General features: G+C 41.2%; 1 protein-coding gene across 3 annotated transcripts in view; it reads right to left on the bottom strand.

The window, feature by feature from the left end:
- Positions 1-5,344: 5,344 nt before the first annotated feature.
- The window catches only part of tnrc6c1 (trinucleotide repeat containing adaptor 6C1), a 43,957-nt gene continuing 33,137 nt past the window's right edge, over positions 5,345-16,164 (bottom strand). For all 3 annotated transcript variants that reach the window (XM_079252944.1, XM_079252943.1, XM_079252945.1), the window contains 14 exons: positions 15,396-15,562; positions 15,201-15,278; positions 14,528-14,746; positions 14,062-14,208; positions 13,803-13,922; positions 13,481-13,564; positions 13,112-13,352; positions 12,863-13,027; positions 12,334-12,510; positions 12,011-12,160; positions 10,522-10,740; positions 9,363-9,436; positions 9,134-9,273; positions 5,345-9,038 (listed from right to left, as the gene is read on the bottom strand). In XM_079252944.1, the coding sequence (XP_079109070.1) occupies positions 8,633-9,038; positions 9,134-9,273; positions 9,363-9,436; positions 10,522-10,740; positions 12,011-12,160; positions 12,334-12,510; positions 12,863-13,027; positions 13,112-13,352; positions 13,481-13,564; positions 13,803-13,922; positions 14,062-14,208; positions 14,528-14,746; positions 15,201-15,278; positions 15,396-15,562 (2,387 nt within the window). In that variant the 3' untranslated portion in view covers positions 5,345-8,632. The remainder of the gene's footprint in view (positions 9,039-9,133; positions 9,274-9,362; positions 9,437-10,521; positions 10,741-12,010; positions 12,161-12,333; positions 12,511-12,862; positions 13,028-13,111; positions 13,353-13,480; positions 13,565-13,802; positions 13,923-14,061; positions 14,209-14,527; positions 14,747-15,200; positions 15,279-15,395; positions 15,563-16,164) is intronic.

Below are 16,164 nucleotides of genomic sequence, written 5' to 3' on the forward strand. Positions count from 1 at the left end.
CCATCCTTGATGCACAGAAGATTTTCTTGTTAGTTGAAAAAGAAGAAAGTATGTAGTTTAAAAAAAAAAAGAAAAAAAAGAAAATCAAGTGAAGCACTTCTGCGTATGACCATTCAGACTGAATTTGTGCTGCTTTGCTTGTGGTGCAGGGTCTTCATGCCAGTGTTCCCACAGCTACATCCCTCTGCTCATCACTATCTCTGCAGCAACAGGGCTTCTCCTGCTGACACTCAGCTGGATGATCCTGGAGAAATGTGTGAGTTTTGCATTTTTGTGATACTTATGTAGCTTTAAAGCAGGGATCCCCAATCCTGGTCCTTGAGGATCGGTGTCCTGCAGGTTCTCCAAGTGTCCCAGCTGCAACACACCTGATTCAAATCCATGTGTATTTAGCAGACATGTGCAGAGCCTTTCTGAGTCTGAGTCTGGTGTGTTCCAGCAGGAACACTTGGAAAACCTGCAGGACACCGGTCCTTGAGGACCAGGGTTGGGGATCCCTGGTTTAAAGCGTCATTTCTAAAGTTTTATATAGTGCTAGTTTGTCACAAAGACATTTATTCCCATTTCTTTGTCACAAAAAATGTCAAAGATGAAATGTTTTTTGACAAACAGATAATTTGTACCAATGAGGTGAAAAAGACAAATAGTGTACCAGCACGGTGTGTGGTGTACCCTTAAAACTTTAAGGAAGCTGGAAAAGACGAACAAAAGGCAATGCTGCCTTAAATAAGTCTAAAGCAGATGTTCAATGTCTAGAAAATTATTTAAGAAATGAAAAAAATATTCCAGTCGAGACCTAAAAATGCATCTCAGTTAATCTCATGTTTGCTAAAACTTCATCAACTTTCTTGATGCCTGTAGGCAGATTTGCTCCACTGTAAACAGGAGAGGTCACCGTTTATACAAAGTACAAAACATTAAGAGAGGAACAATACAAAATGTACAATCACAAACCGCCAGAACTCCCCTGAGACTTGAATATAAGTAAGTGGATTAAAGATCACTGAATGAATAAAAGACCATTAAAAACTTAAAAGAATTAAAAACCAGTGGAGGGTGTTTCTCAGGAAGTAGCTCTTCAGAACAAACAAGGAGAAAACTCTGACATATGCCATGATACAATAACTTAGCAAAAAACATCTGCAGAAACAGGTCTGATGGAGAAATGAATCATCTCCAGAGATTACAACTTAACACTACTGAAGCAGTGTGGGGGCATTTTGACAGAAAACTGAAATAAATGCAGCCAAAAATACAACAAAAAAGTCCTTTGTGAAGCCCAGAAAAAACAGACAAGACTGCTTAAAAATGACAAGAAAGCTTGTCCATCAGGATTTGTTGAAGAATAAATATGCTCCTATCAATTACTAACTTTCCATGTGTACTAGAACAGTACAAACTCGGTGTGTCTTGTAAACTGTATTTGTCTTTTGTTGGAAGGTTTTCCTACCTTGTTTATAGTAGGAATCTATTAAATAAAATAAAGAATGACAACAACCAACCTCCCCCAAAAACGCAACCCCTTAACAAAAACCACAACATATTGTTAAAATATCTACATGACCAGTGTCCATTTAGGTCTCTGACGTCAGTCTTCCATCACATCCTGCAGAAACTGAAGTAATGATGTTTGTTTTTTTGTAGGTGAAGATGAGGCAACATCAAACACCGCAGCCTCATGCCCCCATCTATGAAGAAATGAGCAGGAAGCAGCCTCCAAGCCCTAAAAATAACCACCGGGCCTCCTCACACCTGGAGGAAGTCAACTTCCCCGTCTACGCCAACCCAAACATCCGGCAGCCGCAGGACAACTACTATGCCTGTCCCAGACAGCTCGCACTCAGAGCCTGACCGCTGATGGAAATGACTTCAGTGCTGCTTGCAAAAAAAAACCCAAAAAAACACCCGACGACCCGCTGAGCCTCGGACTTCGCTTTAAAAGAAACAAACAACTCGGGACAGTTTAACAGCCAAGAAAAAAATGCTATTTTATTAATATTTGAAAGAAGCTCCATAGTTCATGAAAACATTTGTTTCGGTGCATGTCATTTAACAATCACATTCTATGAGGAGAAAGAGATATACAGAGAGAAAAAATAAAACATTACAAGCCACTGACTTCCCATTAACTCTCAGTACAGACATTTTTTTTCTTAATATCTCAAGAACAGAAGAGGCAAGAAAAATAAAAGCAGCTCCAAACGCACACCCCCCTCCCACCCTCCATAAAAATCTTAACTGAGAAATTAAAATGAAAAAAAAAAAAAAAAAGAGAGAGAAGGAAAAATAAAAGAGAAACCCTTAAGGGTGACAGGCTAGAATCCCACAGTGCTAAAAAGTGAGACGCTCATTGGTTTTAGGTATACACAGCATGGCGATGTAGCGCTAGGTCAATCTGAATCAGGGAGGCAGAAGCTGGAGGTGGAGGGCTCAACACCATCCACCCCATCCCTTCGCCCCCTTTAAAGAAAAACAAACGACAGTAACTGAAACAATTAAAAACACATTGGATCCCCAAACCCCTGCAATAGATCAGCCACTTAGAGGAAGTAGGCCGTAAAACCCCCATCTTCTACCCCCACCCAACACTTGTGCATAGTTTCATGATCCTTTACAACCAGCTCATGTTTTACAAACATCCTCCAAAAATGTGAAAAATGCTCCAAAAAAGTTTGATTTATCTATCAATAATACCCGCAGTGGGAGAAGGAGAGAAAGAAAGAGTAATGCACAACATTCCTGATTCAGTCAGGACGGGACCTCATTAAGAAAAACACAATAAAGATTCAAACATACAGCATTTGCATGTTATTCACCGTCTTTTTTTTTTTTTCTTTAAACAAACTCATTGATCACTTTTGTTTTTAAATGTAAAGCAATTTTAATATATAGATTTATATATAAAGCACTCCATTTTCATTTAAAGTCCATTATTTGGTTATTATGTAACTGCTACGGATTTAGAAACAAAAGGTATTTTTTATTCTGAAATCCATAACTTTCAGTGCTTAAAATCGTTTCTTTTAAGTCACCCTCTTTTTTTTTTTTTTTTTTTTTTTTTACTTTTTGACTCATAAAAATGTACATTAAAATGGCGTGGAGTTGGTACTCTGGAACCCTGGCCTTCCTGAGACAAGATCCACTTTTTCGTGTGTGCAAGAGCAATTATGTCTTTTTTTTTTCTTTTCTTTTTCTATAAAGGAAAAATATATATAATTGACATAAAATAAACAGGCTTCAGACAGTCCATGAAATCAACATTAACACAGAAAAGAAGGTTAAACAGAACAAGACAACACTGTTCAATCCCAGAGTTCTGAAAGTAGCACAATAAATCTTCATTCTGTAAAGTGTTGCACTTTATCTTTTAGTTTTTTATGGAAGCATCTGTCGTTTTTCTTTCCCAACACTCCAATAGTTTAATTCCTTCACCACTTTGCTGATTGGTTTTCTTCTGAACTCCAGAAAATAAACTGTAAACTGTCAGTGGCCTTGCAGAAAAACAACTGATGACAACATGAGTGAACTGAAAGAGAATATAAGCTATACCCAAAAGGGAAAAAAAAAAAAAAAAAGGAAGAAAGGTAGGCACCTCTGAGATGAGCCCTAGAAGCCAAGGCTCAGTCTGATGTCTTGTCCTTCACTCCCCATTTGCTCAGATTTGGGAGAGCCAAAGTCCTTCTACCCAATCTATGGCCACAGGTCTGCAAAATACTTCTTTTTTTCAGTTTTTTTTTTTTTTTAAATATTTTTTTTTAATTTTTATTTTAAGGTTTACAGTCTGAAAAATGGTGCAATACTCAGTTATGATCCATACTTTCTTGGATTATTCCACAATGAAAGCCACTAAGGTAGATAAACATTACATTAAAAAAACCAAAACAAAACACACTTATTTTAGTCCTTGAGTAAACATTTACACACGAACTGTCCCCGTCTCCCCTCAGTACTTTTATCGTGTTGTTCATATAGCTGGATGAGGGGTGAGGCTGACACTCAGTGCAACGCTAGAGGCTAGTTACAACATTTGAATATAGTTTTGACAAGCAAAAACAAAACAAACAAAAAAAACAAAACAAAACAAGAAAATCAATAAGTATACTGAATTGAAAAGAAACACGAGGCGGAACGTCCTCCGCTGTAATCATGAGCTCTCATAAGTTTTCACCTCACGCGGCAAACATTCATTCATACAGTAAAAGCAGCCTTGTGCAAACACTCAAATACAATAGATGTAAATTTGCCTTTATATCGATCTTTGTTTTCAACATTTCAAATTTGATTCACTCTAAACTGCTATCAAAAACCTCTGAAGTGTATGAATGAGACAAAAAAACCACTACAAAAAGTGTTCACATTACATTATTGGCGCTTCTTTTGATTCAAGTATTTGTTTTCATTATTTTGTATTACTCTGATATGTATATGATCTTGTCTTCTGGGAAATATATGTTGGATACACAGGGTCAGGGTTGGAGCCAGGGCAGGCGGGGAGGGCTTAGGCTAAGTGGTAAACAGAGATCTAGCCTTACACACACAAAGACTAGTTATGTACTCGTGGTTGTTTACTGTGTGTATGTGCTAGCATGTGCATATACAACCCAGGCCTTTGTTTTTTTTAAAGAGATTTGCTAATTGACTTCTTTCTGAGGTCCCGGCCCAGACCCTTCACTGATCCATGATTTAGAAGCGGATTTCATTTGAGCTCCAGTTGCCTTACACAATCAAATATGCAACAACAACAACAAAAAGTAATTGTGTGTGTGTGTGTGTGTGTGTGTATGTAGGAGAGGGGGGGGGGGGAATCGAGCAACACTCAACAGGTAGATAAGAATGTGGATGAGGCAGTGGGAGAAGGCAGGGCTCTCAGTGCTGGTGCTACGCCATGGAATCCACATCTGAGGCTCGACCTCTGTCCCAGTCAACCCCCCCGCCACTCCTTGATCAAATTCCAGTGTGGAGCAAATGCAGGTTTTCAGGAACAATCTCATGAACAAACAGCACAGGCAAAAGTGATTGTTTTGTTGGATGATGCGAGTCGAAGAGGACTCTGGAAGAGGGCAATTCCCCAAAGTTTTAAGACTTGGTTCCGGAGATGAGGTGCAACTCGGGCATCCCGGCCTCAGATTGCGCAGCTCAAACATACTTCTTTCTTCTTTTTTTAATTTATTTTATTATTATCTTTTTTTTTTTTTTTTAGTAGTTTGTAGTTTTTGTGAAAATGATGATAAAGAAAAAGATAATGTTTTTGGTTTTTAAAGAGATGTACCCGATGTGACCTATAAACAGTGCACTGACACATACAGGGACCCCTTCCCCCAAACCCCCACGCCCAACTCCCACTACTGCAGCCTGGTTATTCACTAAAGTTTCCAGTCTCTTTGTTGGTGAAAGACCAGCACCATTCATCTGTCCTGCCCTTGTGCTCCTCAAGCCTCCTGCAGCTGGAGCTTGTAGGGTACGCCCATGCAGCAAGAATACAAGCCCAACTCATCACAACAAAGAGAAATCACAAGGTGGAAAAGTGGAAGCAGACATTAGCAAATCAGTTGGCACTAAACTGAAGAAGTGACTGCCAACAAGTAGGGTCATTTAATGTCATCTAATCGCTCTGTTTGCATGGTAGTGACCCCCTACAGTTTAGCCAGGTGAGGTTTCAGGAGAAGCTGCCTGGTAGTAAAGGTTGAGAGATAAGTGGCAGATGTAAGGAGTGGCTGAGAATGAACACCTCCTTGTATTTGCATAGAAATGGAAGGCTGTTGTCAGTTGAGGTGGTTCAATAAGTGTAACTGAGTGCTCCCAGAGTTGAAGCACCAGTGTGAGTGAGGCCCATCGACACTAAAACGAGGGCTGACGCCCCAGAATGGACAGGCGAAAGTTGGCTCACTGTCTTGGATAGTTACCTGCCTAATTTCGACTCTATTCCCACCACCATCTTCCTCTAACCGTTTTGTTTGGCCTTGCTGCATGATTGAGCCGTACCTCTAAACCACACACTGGTTCTGCCTCAGAGGCAGTGGGAGGGGCAGGAGAGAAGCTGAACACTGCATAAAAACCAATATTTAAAAGCCATGAAATCAACATCATGAACAATCATAACTACATAATCAATGAGAACAGCAAAATCAGCAAACTTATCACAACAAAATAAAAAATACACACTGGCAATTCCAAAAAAGTACACACCAGGATACCGAAACAAACAAAATAAAAACACACTGAACGACTCCGTCTCTGACTAAAGTGATCCTTGCAGGAGAGAGACGGAGGGAGTGGAAGTGGAGGTTGCTGAGGATAGACAGGCTCTGGCGTAGCAGTAGTAGTAAATTTAATATTGGTGGGGGGGCCAGTTCTGAAAGAGCTGCTCTTGTGGAGGAGGAAGAGGAGGGATGCCAGTCTGTAGGGATCCGCAGGGAGGCAGGTGAGGGAGATGGTGGCTGGATGGGTGGGGCGAGGGCTGCTGCAGCACTGCACTCTGCAGCAGGCAGGCACTCAGTGGCCACACTATCACACTCAGCTTGGCAGAGCCTCCAATAGTGAGAGAAACCAAAAGGAAAAAACGAGATGAGGATCCTCCCTGCTGGACCCAGTAGAACACGGACACATCGAGTGTTTCCAGACAGCAAGGCTAAAGATTTCAAAGTTGCAATGTAACAGTGATATTTACTTTGATAAAAACAGGGTGAGTATGAGTGCTTTGGGGTCTTTCCCTTCCACACTCATTATCGGTTGAGTTAGTTTTTCTTTGTATTTCCCTTCACTTTGCTACCATGTTTGACATCCTCTGGTCCCACTGACTTGAGGGAAGAAGGATTCCAAAAAATAAAAAAAAAAAAGGAAAAAAATTCACATCCACGTAAAGTTAAAAAATAAGTATATAGAGAAGCCACCAAGCAGATTGCTTTTTTTGTCTTTGCTTTTTTTCAGTTTTTATTTGCCAGTGTTGCTTCTCCTTTCTTCTATTTGTTGGCATTGAGTGTATAACGAGCAGCGGCGCTCTTGCTAAGTGCTATGATCGACCACCTATTCACAAATCTTTGTTTCAGATTTTCTATAAATGTGGACAAAAAAAAACACAAAAACCCCCCAACAAAATCAACTGATCTGGTCTTCTGGGTGATAAGGAAAAAAACAGGCCCCCCTTTCGTTTTGGTTTGTCGCCTTTGCCCCAAACACACACGCAAACACACTATGTGCACATACAGACACACACACACACACACACGGGCCCCTCCCTCTCCCCAAAAATCACTCTAGCATAAATGTGGAGAGGCGGCCGGCTGAAGAAGTGCTTTGTATGTACGTCCTTGTATCTTGGACAGAAGATGGTTGAGGACCAGCTTGCTACTCTCCTGAGTTCACACACTCTCTAAGGGGGAGGGGAAGTAGTGGCAGTTTTTATGTTGTGGTTGAGGGTTACAGGGTTCATAAAGGTTTTGCAGTTCACTCATTCCTTACAGTCTGCTCTCGATCGTAGGGCGCTTGGACGGTAGTCTCTGGCTTATATTGCACTTCACTTGAAATGGTGTGTTTGCAGGTGGAGTGGGCGCGCAGTGGTAGGGAGGGGAGGGAGGGAGAGGGGAACAACTTGAGGTTATTCTTTCCATGTCAGTGAGCGCATTAGAGGCTGAGACCAAACTGCGAGTAGCCCGCAGATGAGCTGAGGTGCATCGGAGTGTTTTTCTTTACAGTTCCATAGTAATAGCAGTGGTTCGTTTTGTCGTCTGTTATATCTTTAACTGTACATGTGAAGACCCCCCCCTCTCCCTCCAACCCCTCAGGGAAGATTGACAGACACATTTGAATAATATCATTTCTTAGATCTGTTTGCAATGGTTCAAGAAAAAAAAAAATACTACAAAAATAAATGGCTTGAACAAGGCGAACAGAGTTGCATCATTCCCTTTGAGCGTTTTGTGGGGAACTCATTCTGCCTGCAAAAAATGCACTGAAGTTGTGAGCTGTGGTTGCTTATGTTAAGCCGCAGCAGCATGTACTTTCCACTCAGGTTTCACTGGCTCAGAAATAAGGGTGTGCAAGTGTCCATATGCTTCTTCACCAAGTACAGAGTGAGTGAGGATAGCAGGGCAGGAAATAGTTTAAGGCTAATATTAGTGCTGAGAGAAACAAATGTCGAGCCTGGACCAGCTGAATGTTTGACAACCACTCTGATTGAAGGGTTTTACTTTGGGAATGATGCCTTTTTTTTTTTTTTTTTTTTAAATGATCTCTGAGGTGCAGTATGATTGCCTCAAAAGGCAGTGAGGGATTATGCAAGTTTAAAGATGGCAGCTTGTCACCGTGTCAGTTTGACTACAGTACATTTTCCACGGCGACTTCTCCAAAAGTTCATTTCTGTAAAAAGTTCTCTTTCTTTGATGAATGAAAGACTTCTTCCTGTGTCTCCAGAAGCAAAAGCTGAACACTGTGATCAAAATCTCTTACTGAGATGCGAAAAAGAACTGCAACTTAAAAGTCATTCAACACAAAAGGAGCAGGGGAGGATGACGAGGTCAAGCAGCGAACACTTAGCCTGGTCATCCTCTTGACTCTCCTCATCAATGTCACAACCACGCTGATTATCTCCACACTGATTTGCTAGGTTTTTGCTCCTGTTTGCGTTTGTTTTGCCCTACATGGACTCTCCACTTAGCAGGTCGCCAGGCAGCAGTGTATTGATTGGTGTGGGGCTTCCCATGACCCGTCCCTCCTCTCCACTGGGGGGTCCCCACAGGCTAGAATACTGCTGAACGCCACCCCAAAGCAGCTCTCCTCCTGTTTTTGTTCCTCCTGCTCCAAGGCCGCTGCTACTGCTGCTGCTGCTGCTGCTGGCGCCGTTGTTGTTGTTGTTCCAGTGGGGCGGGTGACCAATGGGATGAGAGGCTCCAGATCCGGACCCACCCATCCTCGTCTGATTGGTGCCTGGAGAGGCCTGCCAGCTGGTCGTTCCACCAAGTGACTGGCTCTGTGCAAAGAAGCGGTTCACTTCCTCTTCCCCTGCAAACTCTGCAAGAATGGTGGTGTTCCCAAGCACACACCTGGACAGAAACAGAAGGAGAACCGTGCATGGTTAAATATCAAAACATCAGAAAATATCAGCTGAGCCCAACAGTTTGAACCTTAGTGGACATACATGTGCAGGGACTTCTGAGCCTTTGCGGCTTCATCCTTAGAGCTGTAGCGCACCACAGCGTTCCCCTGTGTTAGGTTGAGGTGGAATGTGATGAGGGGGCCGTGCTGCATGCACAGTGTACGCAGAGTTGAACCATCAATCTGTTAGAAAACAAAAAACATGTCCACACCATGAGTTACAATACAGCAACAGCTGATTCTCCAGAGAGGCAGCTGAGAGGAAACTGTACCTGTGGAGTGAGGTTCCTCAGAACCAGCCAGCTACTGGTCCTGGTGGAGCTGTCTGTACTCCATGTGGTACCTGCTGTAGATGAGAGCGACAGATGTGGAAAGTCTGTCAGAATGAAGTTCTTAATCCCAATATCAGCTGAAACTAAAGTCATTAACTTTGGCTGAATGGATGGTGTCATCCGTTACCACGAAGACAGTCAGTTAAGACATTTAACCACAGTCTTTGTAAGGCCTTCACTTCTGAGATGTGGTTTTAAAACACATCAAAGTGCCTCCTGCTCATTGATCAGTTCCTTTCTGAATCTCATATCTACCAGAAGATGCATCATACCTCTGAAATAGTGAAAAAAAAGCTTGCAAAAAAGTTTTGCTGTCAACTATTCTTGTATGTCCCATATAAATACATAGAATATTCTTATAAATTATATTAAGATTAGCTGGCATGTAATTTGGTTGTATGTCTTTGAAAGCAAATTATTCTTTATAAAAAACAAAAACAAAACAAGATAATAAAATGAATACACTTATTCACTGTGGTAAATAAGTGCATTCATAAATGAAAAGGACTAAATGCTTCTAAATGCAGTACTACATAATACAGTACCTGTAAATTTGCTCAATAAAAAAAGCTCATTTTTATGTGCTAACCAGACTGCCATTGTTGCATATACATCTTTAACTTACAACCTGGAACACAGTTATGATAATATTCACTGTAAAACAATTCCCACCTGCTTCTGCATGTCTTTAGCCTCATAGCAAAACTGCCAAGTCATATTTTAAGGTTTTATAGGCAATGATGCACAGTCAGTTATCAATATTAAAAGAGTACAGTTAGACTGATATCACACTCATTCATCTATTTCTTAACCGTTTAGTCCAACTAAGGGTTGTGGAAAAGCTGGAGACTTTCCCAGCAATCGTTTGGTGAGAGGCAGGGTACACCTTGGACAGGTCGCCAGTCCATCACAGCGGCAACACAGAGAGGCGAACAACCATTACCTCTCACACCAAGGGACAATTTAGAGCAACCAACCAACTTAACATATTTACCATAAATATGACTTAAGGAATTACGCTATGAGGCTAACAATATGGAAGCAAGTGAGAGGGGAAGCATGGCAATCTCTGTCGGTGAAGATGTCACTATAACACTACCTGTGGTGTAAGAGCTGCTCCAGCCTTGGGCCAGACCCAGAGAGTTGCCGCCCCAGGTGGAGGAGGGCTTTGTGTTTGTGAGGCCAGGTGGGGGGCGTGAGGGGGCTGTGGTGCTGCTTCGTGGGCCCTGGGGGACCTTCCACAGCTCATGAGAAAGAGAAGCCTGGCTGTGAGAGATGGGCCCTGGTGACCAAGTAGATTTCATCTCTGACAGTTTACCTTGGATGGAAAAGAGGAAGGTAACGATTTGGTCTGCAGGACCACAAGGCTGAAACACAGATGCTCCTGAAGGAGGAAGTCTGCATCATATTCTCACAAATACATTCAACAGAAACTACAGCTTAAATAAAAGAAAATATCATCATCATCATCATCATCATAATAATAATAATAAAACGCTTTTGTGAAATAGATACAATTATATAAGTTTTAACAGATTCAGAAAATATGTGCTCAAAGACACAAAGACTATTCTTGTGTTTTTGGTTTCCTCATGAAATAACTAAAAAACGTCATTAAAATAATAAAACTGCAGACAAAATGAGTTCCTGGCATGAAGTGCAAAGGCAAATAATATATATCAGGTATGTTTCGAGAGACAGATGACAAGAAGCACAGTTTCTTGACTGAAACAGAGTAATGAGTAAGATGGGGGAAAACACAATCTACACTCCCCTGTTCCACACTTTCAGACAACATTCAAGGAGGGAAGGAGATGCAGTAACACTGCTGGGAGAATATGATACTCTGCTTAAGATACAAAGCTGACAGGAGAGCTCAGATGAAGGTCATGTTTACTCAGGAGCAGTGACTTGAGTGATGCAGGAGAAATGTGCTTCTCCTCTGAGCGTTTGGGGCTCTGGGTGTTACAGTCACAGGAGGGAAAAGGATAATGCTGATTTGCAGTGATTTAGCTACTGCAATGTTGGGGGTGGGGAGAGGGTTATGGATAAACCATGTACCTGCATCGTCCATCTCCGGGGACGAAAGACTGAATGAGCTAGTGTAGGCACTGACTGGCCAATCAGTGGACGGAGGCAGAGCCTCGGTCTGAGATGGAGTGGGAGAGGAGCCTAAGCCAATGGCAGCAACACAAATAGACAAACACAAACAAATAAAAAAAAAAAAAGGTGGCAGAGAGAGAAAATGGAGTAAAGAAAAAGATGATAGTAAATTTATTCAGAAGAGAAGACTATAAACTGGTGACAATGATTATAAGCACAATTAAAAGTAGGAAAATGAAGAACAAAATAATAAGAAGCAGGAATTCAGATCACAACAGCTGCACATACTACGACGCATGTCGTACACGGGACACAATTTGTTCAAGTTATTATCAATTCGAAATCATGGAGGACACATCTGGTTGGATTTATTTTTTTTCTTAAAGATAAAAAAAAAAAAAATCACCTTAGTCAGCCTTATTATGAAGAAGGCTACATAAGATGCTTTTTCCAGCTTATTAAACTGCTTTGTTATGTGGACGTACCTCCACTCCTGTCCCGGAGCAGGTAGCGATTGACATCTTGGATATTGGTGTTGATGGTGGGTCCACTGGGAACGCTGCCTGGAGTCACGTTGGGGTCAGTCTCTGGGTCGATATTCTGAAGGCCTTTCCACGGCACACCAGGGCAAAACTCTGAAATTTAAACAGAAAAACAAAATAATTCCAACTTTTAGGTCAGTTTGTTAATGAACTTTGAATGTTTCAGTTTGATTTTACACAGAAGGCAGGAAGAAAGTAGTAACCGTATGGATATCAGATGTCAACATCATTAACAGGATGAAGGAACAGGACTACATGTGATTCACCTGGTGGCCAGTTGATATTGGTCCCATTAGCCATCTTATCACTGCTGCTCTTGCCCTGTCCCCAGCTGTCTGGGGGGACAAGGGGGCTGGTAGGCGACTCTGAGCTTGATATTAGGTTATATGGGCTGTAGGAGTCGTCCAGCTGAGGAGGCTTCCCAGGAGGACCTAGGCTGGCACCTGAGACATACAAAGTTAAGTTTAACAAGAAGGGTTTAGAAGTTACTCTTTCTACAACTTGATGAACACTTTGACCCCCCCCCCCCCCCCCAAAACAGTAAATAAGTATTCCTTAAATTGCTTCATTTGTTGACATTAATTTTAATAAATGCACATATTAAAGCTAACTTTTACATTAAATACAGAAGATTTTCAGGTAATCAAGTTCTGAGTGCTGGGCTGATGCGGTTGGTATAAAATGATCTACAAATGTTTTGGGGAAAGTAATGCTGTTGCAACAAACACACCATGCATATCAGATATGACATGTTTCCTACAAATGAGCATCCAGAATTCATTAGTTTTTTCTCACCATGCTTTCCCAGATTGGGCTCAAGAGGAGAGGAGTTTCCAGAGAGGCTTTCGATAGAGTTGGGATGTGTCCACTGTGACAGTCGTGACTGGGGTTGGGGTGGTTCCTTCATTGACAGACTTCCCACATCCATGCAGTTTACATTCATGTTTGGATTCAGTCCAGCTGGAGACACAGAGAGATGTTAGTCAGCATGAAGTGCAATGCAATCATTTTCTTTAACTCAGAGGGTAAAGATGTACCACTCACAGAGAGCATAGGGGCTGTAGGTATTAGGAGATGACTGCGGCTCTTTGGTCTGCAGGTCAGGGAGGCCTGGAGTCTGGGGGTGACCTGGAAATGAATCCAGGGTGGATTTGGCTCCAGCGGGGTGCAGGCCAGAGTGGGAAGGGGGCTGCTGCTGTTGCTGCTGTTTCATCAGCAGAGCCTGGGCCAGCTGACGCTGGTGCTGTTGGATCTGCTGCTGCATGTTATTGATTGTGCGTGCAACCTGAAACATCATGAAGGATACATATTGAGGATCTAAATGTACTAAATGACTTTATCACTTATAACAGCCAACATAACAATGATAAATGTATAGAAATGGAGAAAAGTGGATGGTAGAAATGAACATACTTGCTGCTCTTGTTGTCGAATGGGGCCAGAAACATTGCGCTGTGCCTGCAACATTTGCTGTTGAATTTGTAAACGCTGGTACGCCTGTGCATGAGGTACAAGCACGATTTAGACGTTAAAAAGGTCAAAATATCTATAAAACCCGTTAAACAGTACAGATGAAGTAGCTCCATCTATGTGGTTTCATAAAACAAAAACACAAAGTTAAAGTTGATTTTATAAATGCTTTTAATACAGTCAGAGGTCTTTATGAGACCCAACGCCAAAACGTGAGAATTATATCTGTTAAAACTGAAGCAGACTGAAACTAGATGGGACTCACCAGTTGCAGCTGGTAAAGTTGATTCAGAAGGGTCATATGTTGAGGGTTTATTGGTGAGGTTAAAAGTGCAGGATTCAGACCAATGTTTTTTGCTGCAAACTGTAAGAGCTGTGCTTGAACCTGTGGGTGTGGGTAAGAAACAACACTTAAACATGACAATGTTTGTCATTAATTATAGTCATCACCGCATATACTAAAATGACATATTTATTAGGTATGTACAAATGACAAATTACGCCATGTGCAAGCAAGTGTATACCTGAGGGGAGAGAAACTGAGGCACTTGAGCACGTATACTAGGCTGAGAGGAGCTAAGAGGCGGCACTGGTGGCTGAGGAGGCGGCTGCGGCTGCTGCATGGCCCGGGCTTGTGCTGCTCCACCACCACCAAACATTCCACTCTGCATCTGCAACAAAGGAAGAGTCATGAGAAGGCAGGGTCATTTCTATCATTACTTTCCTTAAAATCTATTCCACACAAGCAATTTTCCCGTTCTAATAATAGTTCTGAAATGTCTCAAATAATTTCCTTTCGACTTTGACACCCATTTATGGATTTTGTCTGAGACAAATTAAACTACTCCCATCAAGGTAAAATTACATCCCACAATCTGTTCTCCACTCCTTAGTTTTATCTCTTACTGTGAAACAGCAACGTGTGTGTACGGATCTTTCCTTTCCTTACATACGGTATATTAAATGAAAATCAATAAATAAAGGAGTCACCTTATCCATGAAGGGCAGGCGAGGATCTGCTGAGGGGTCTTTGGAAAGAAGTGGAGGTCGAGGGCAGCTGACAGGCTTGTTGATGAGCCCATTGTTGTAGTCGTGGCCGCCTATTCCCATCCCACGCTTGTCCAGCTCTGTCTTCTTCTCCAGCAGAGCACTCATGGCCTGATCCAAATTCATGTTGTTGCTTTTCAAAGCCTCTTCTGCTGGATCTCTCTGGAAGTTAACCGGAAACCATTGCCGATAATATATCAACACCAAAATGTAGTCATAAAAATGTATTGCTGAAAAATTTTAATAAAAAACATTAGATTAAAATCTGGTTCACTTTTAAGTACATTTGGGTTACTCACTTTGCTAATTTCAAGTTCCAATTCCAGTGACAACCAGTCCCACCAATAAGTATTGTGTTTGTCAATCTATATTTATTGAATTCTTGTAATAACATTTGAAGTACTTTTGTACAAAAATATATTAAAAAAAAGTTAAAAATGTCTAATTTAATATCATTTTTTTAAAGTAATAATTACTTTTCTCTTTAAATGATTTGTTTAGTCAATTAGAAAAAAAAATTAAGTAATTTAATTTGTGTCTAAACAAGTACTTTAAACATCAGATTTTTCATGTTTGTAAGAAAAGAAAAGTATTGATTATAGTCACTTAAACTAACCGGAAAGCCCATGTCTGTCAGCTGTTTGATAAGACGATTCATGATCCAAGCATCTTCCTGCTTCCCTGGGACCTTCACCTGAAGAAGATGATGGTGAGAAAATGATCAACATGCTAACATAATAGTTTACTGGAATATTACTACATTACCAGGGGATTAAAAAGATATCTCACTACACAATTAGCAGGTTCAAACCTTCTGTGGGCCTTTTTTGGACGCATTGCCCCATGAGTTACAGGAAGAGTTGCTCTCCTGGGAGGCAGTGCTGTTCCACATGTCTCCTTCCTCGGCATCCCACTGACTGCCTGAAAGGCTGAGTTCTTCGCCTCCTCCTCCCCATCCGTCTTGCATAGGTTTGGGGGCTTAAAACACAAAATAGAAAATGTAAATTCAGAAGCAATGTGAAAAAACAACAACAACAAAAAACAGGCTTATATTTATACTAATCATCAAAAGAAAGCAAGAGTTATGAACATCACGCTCAATAAAGCAAAATGCAGCAAAGGGCATCATACACATATCAAAATATCAATGTCCTTAGTTAAGACTTTTTTTTAAAATCCTGCTTTTTTGTAGGTAGTATTTCTAGTAGCTAACACATGGTGCAAAAGTGTTTAAATAAGTTGGAAAAGTAGAATAATTAGCATTTCAAAAATATATTAATATTAGAACAATGCAACACGGAGGTACAGGAAGGCTGGACAAAACTGCCAAGAAATGGACATTTAACATGTAAAATTACCATGTGTACAATAATATGACCTTTCTTAGAAATAATGCAGCCAGCAGGGGTCAGTGTGAAACTAAAAGTGGAACCTGAAGCACTTCCCTTGTGCTGTATTTATGTCCTTGACTTGACTCATCAGAGCAGAGATGGATCTAACTTATTTTAGAGGTGGAGCAACAGTGTGATGTCATTATTCCTCACTTATATTCACACTTCAATGAGATATTCAGGATTGAG

The sequence above is a fragment of the Telmatherina bonti genome (assembly GCF_933228915.1).
Source record: "Telmatherina bonti genome assembly, chromosome: 14".
NCBI lineage: Eukaryota > Metazoa > Chordata > Actinopteri > Atheriniformes > Telmatherinidae > Telmatherina > Telmatherina bonti.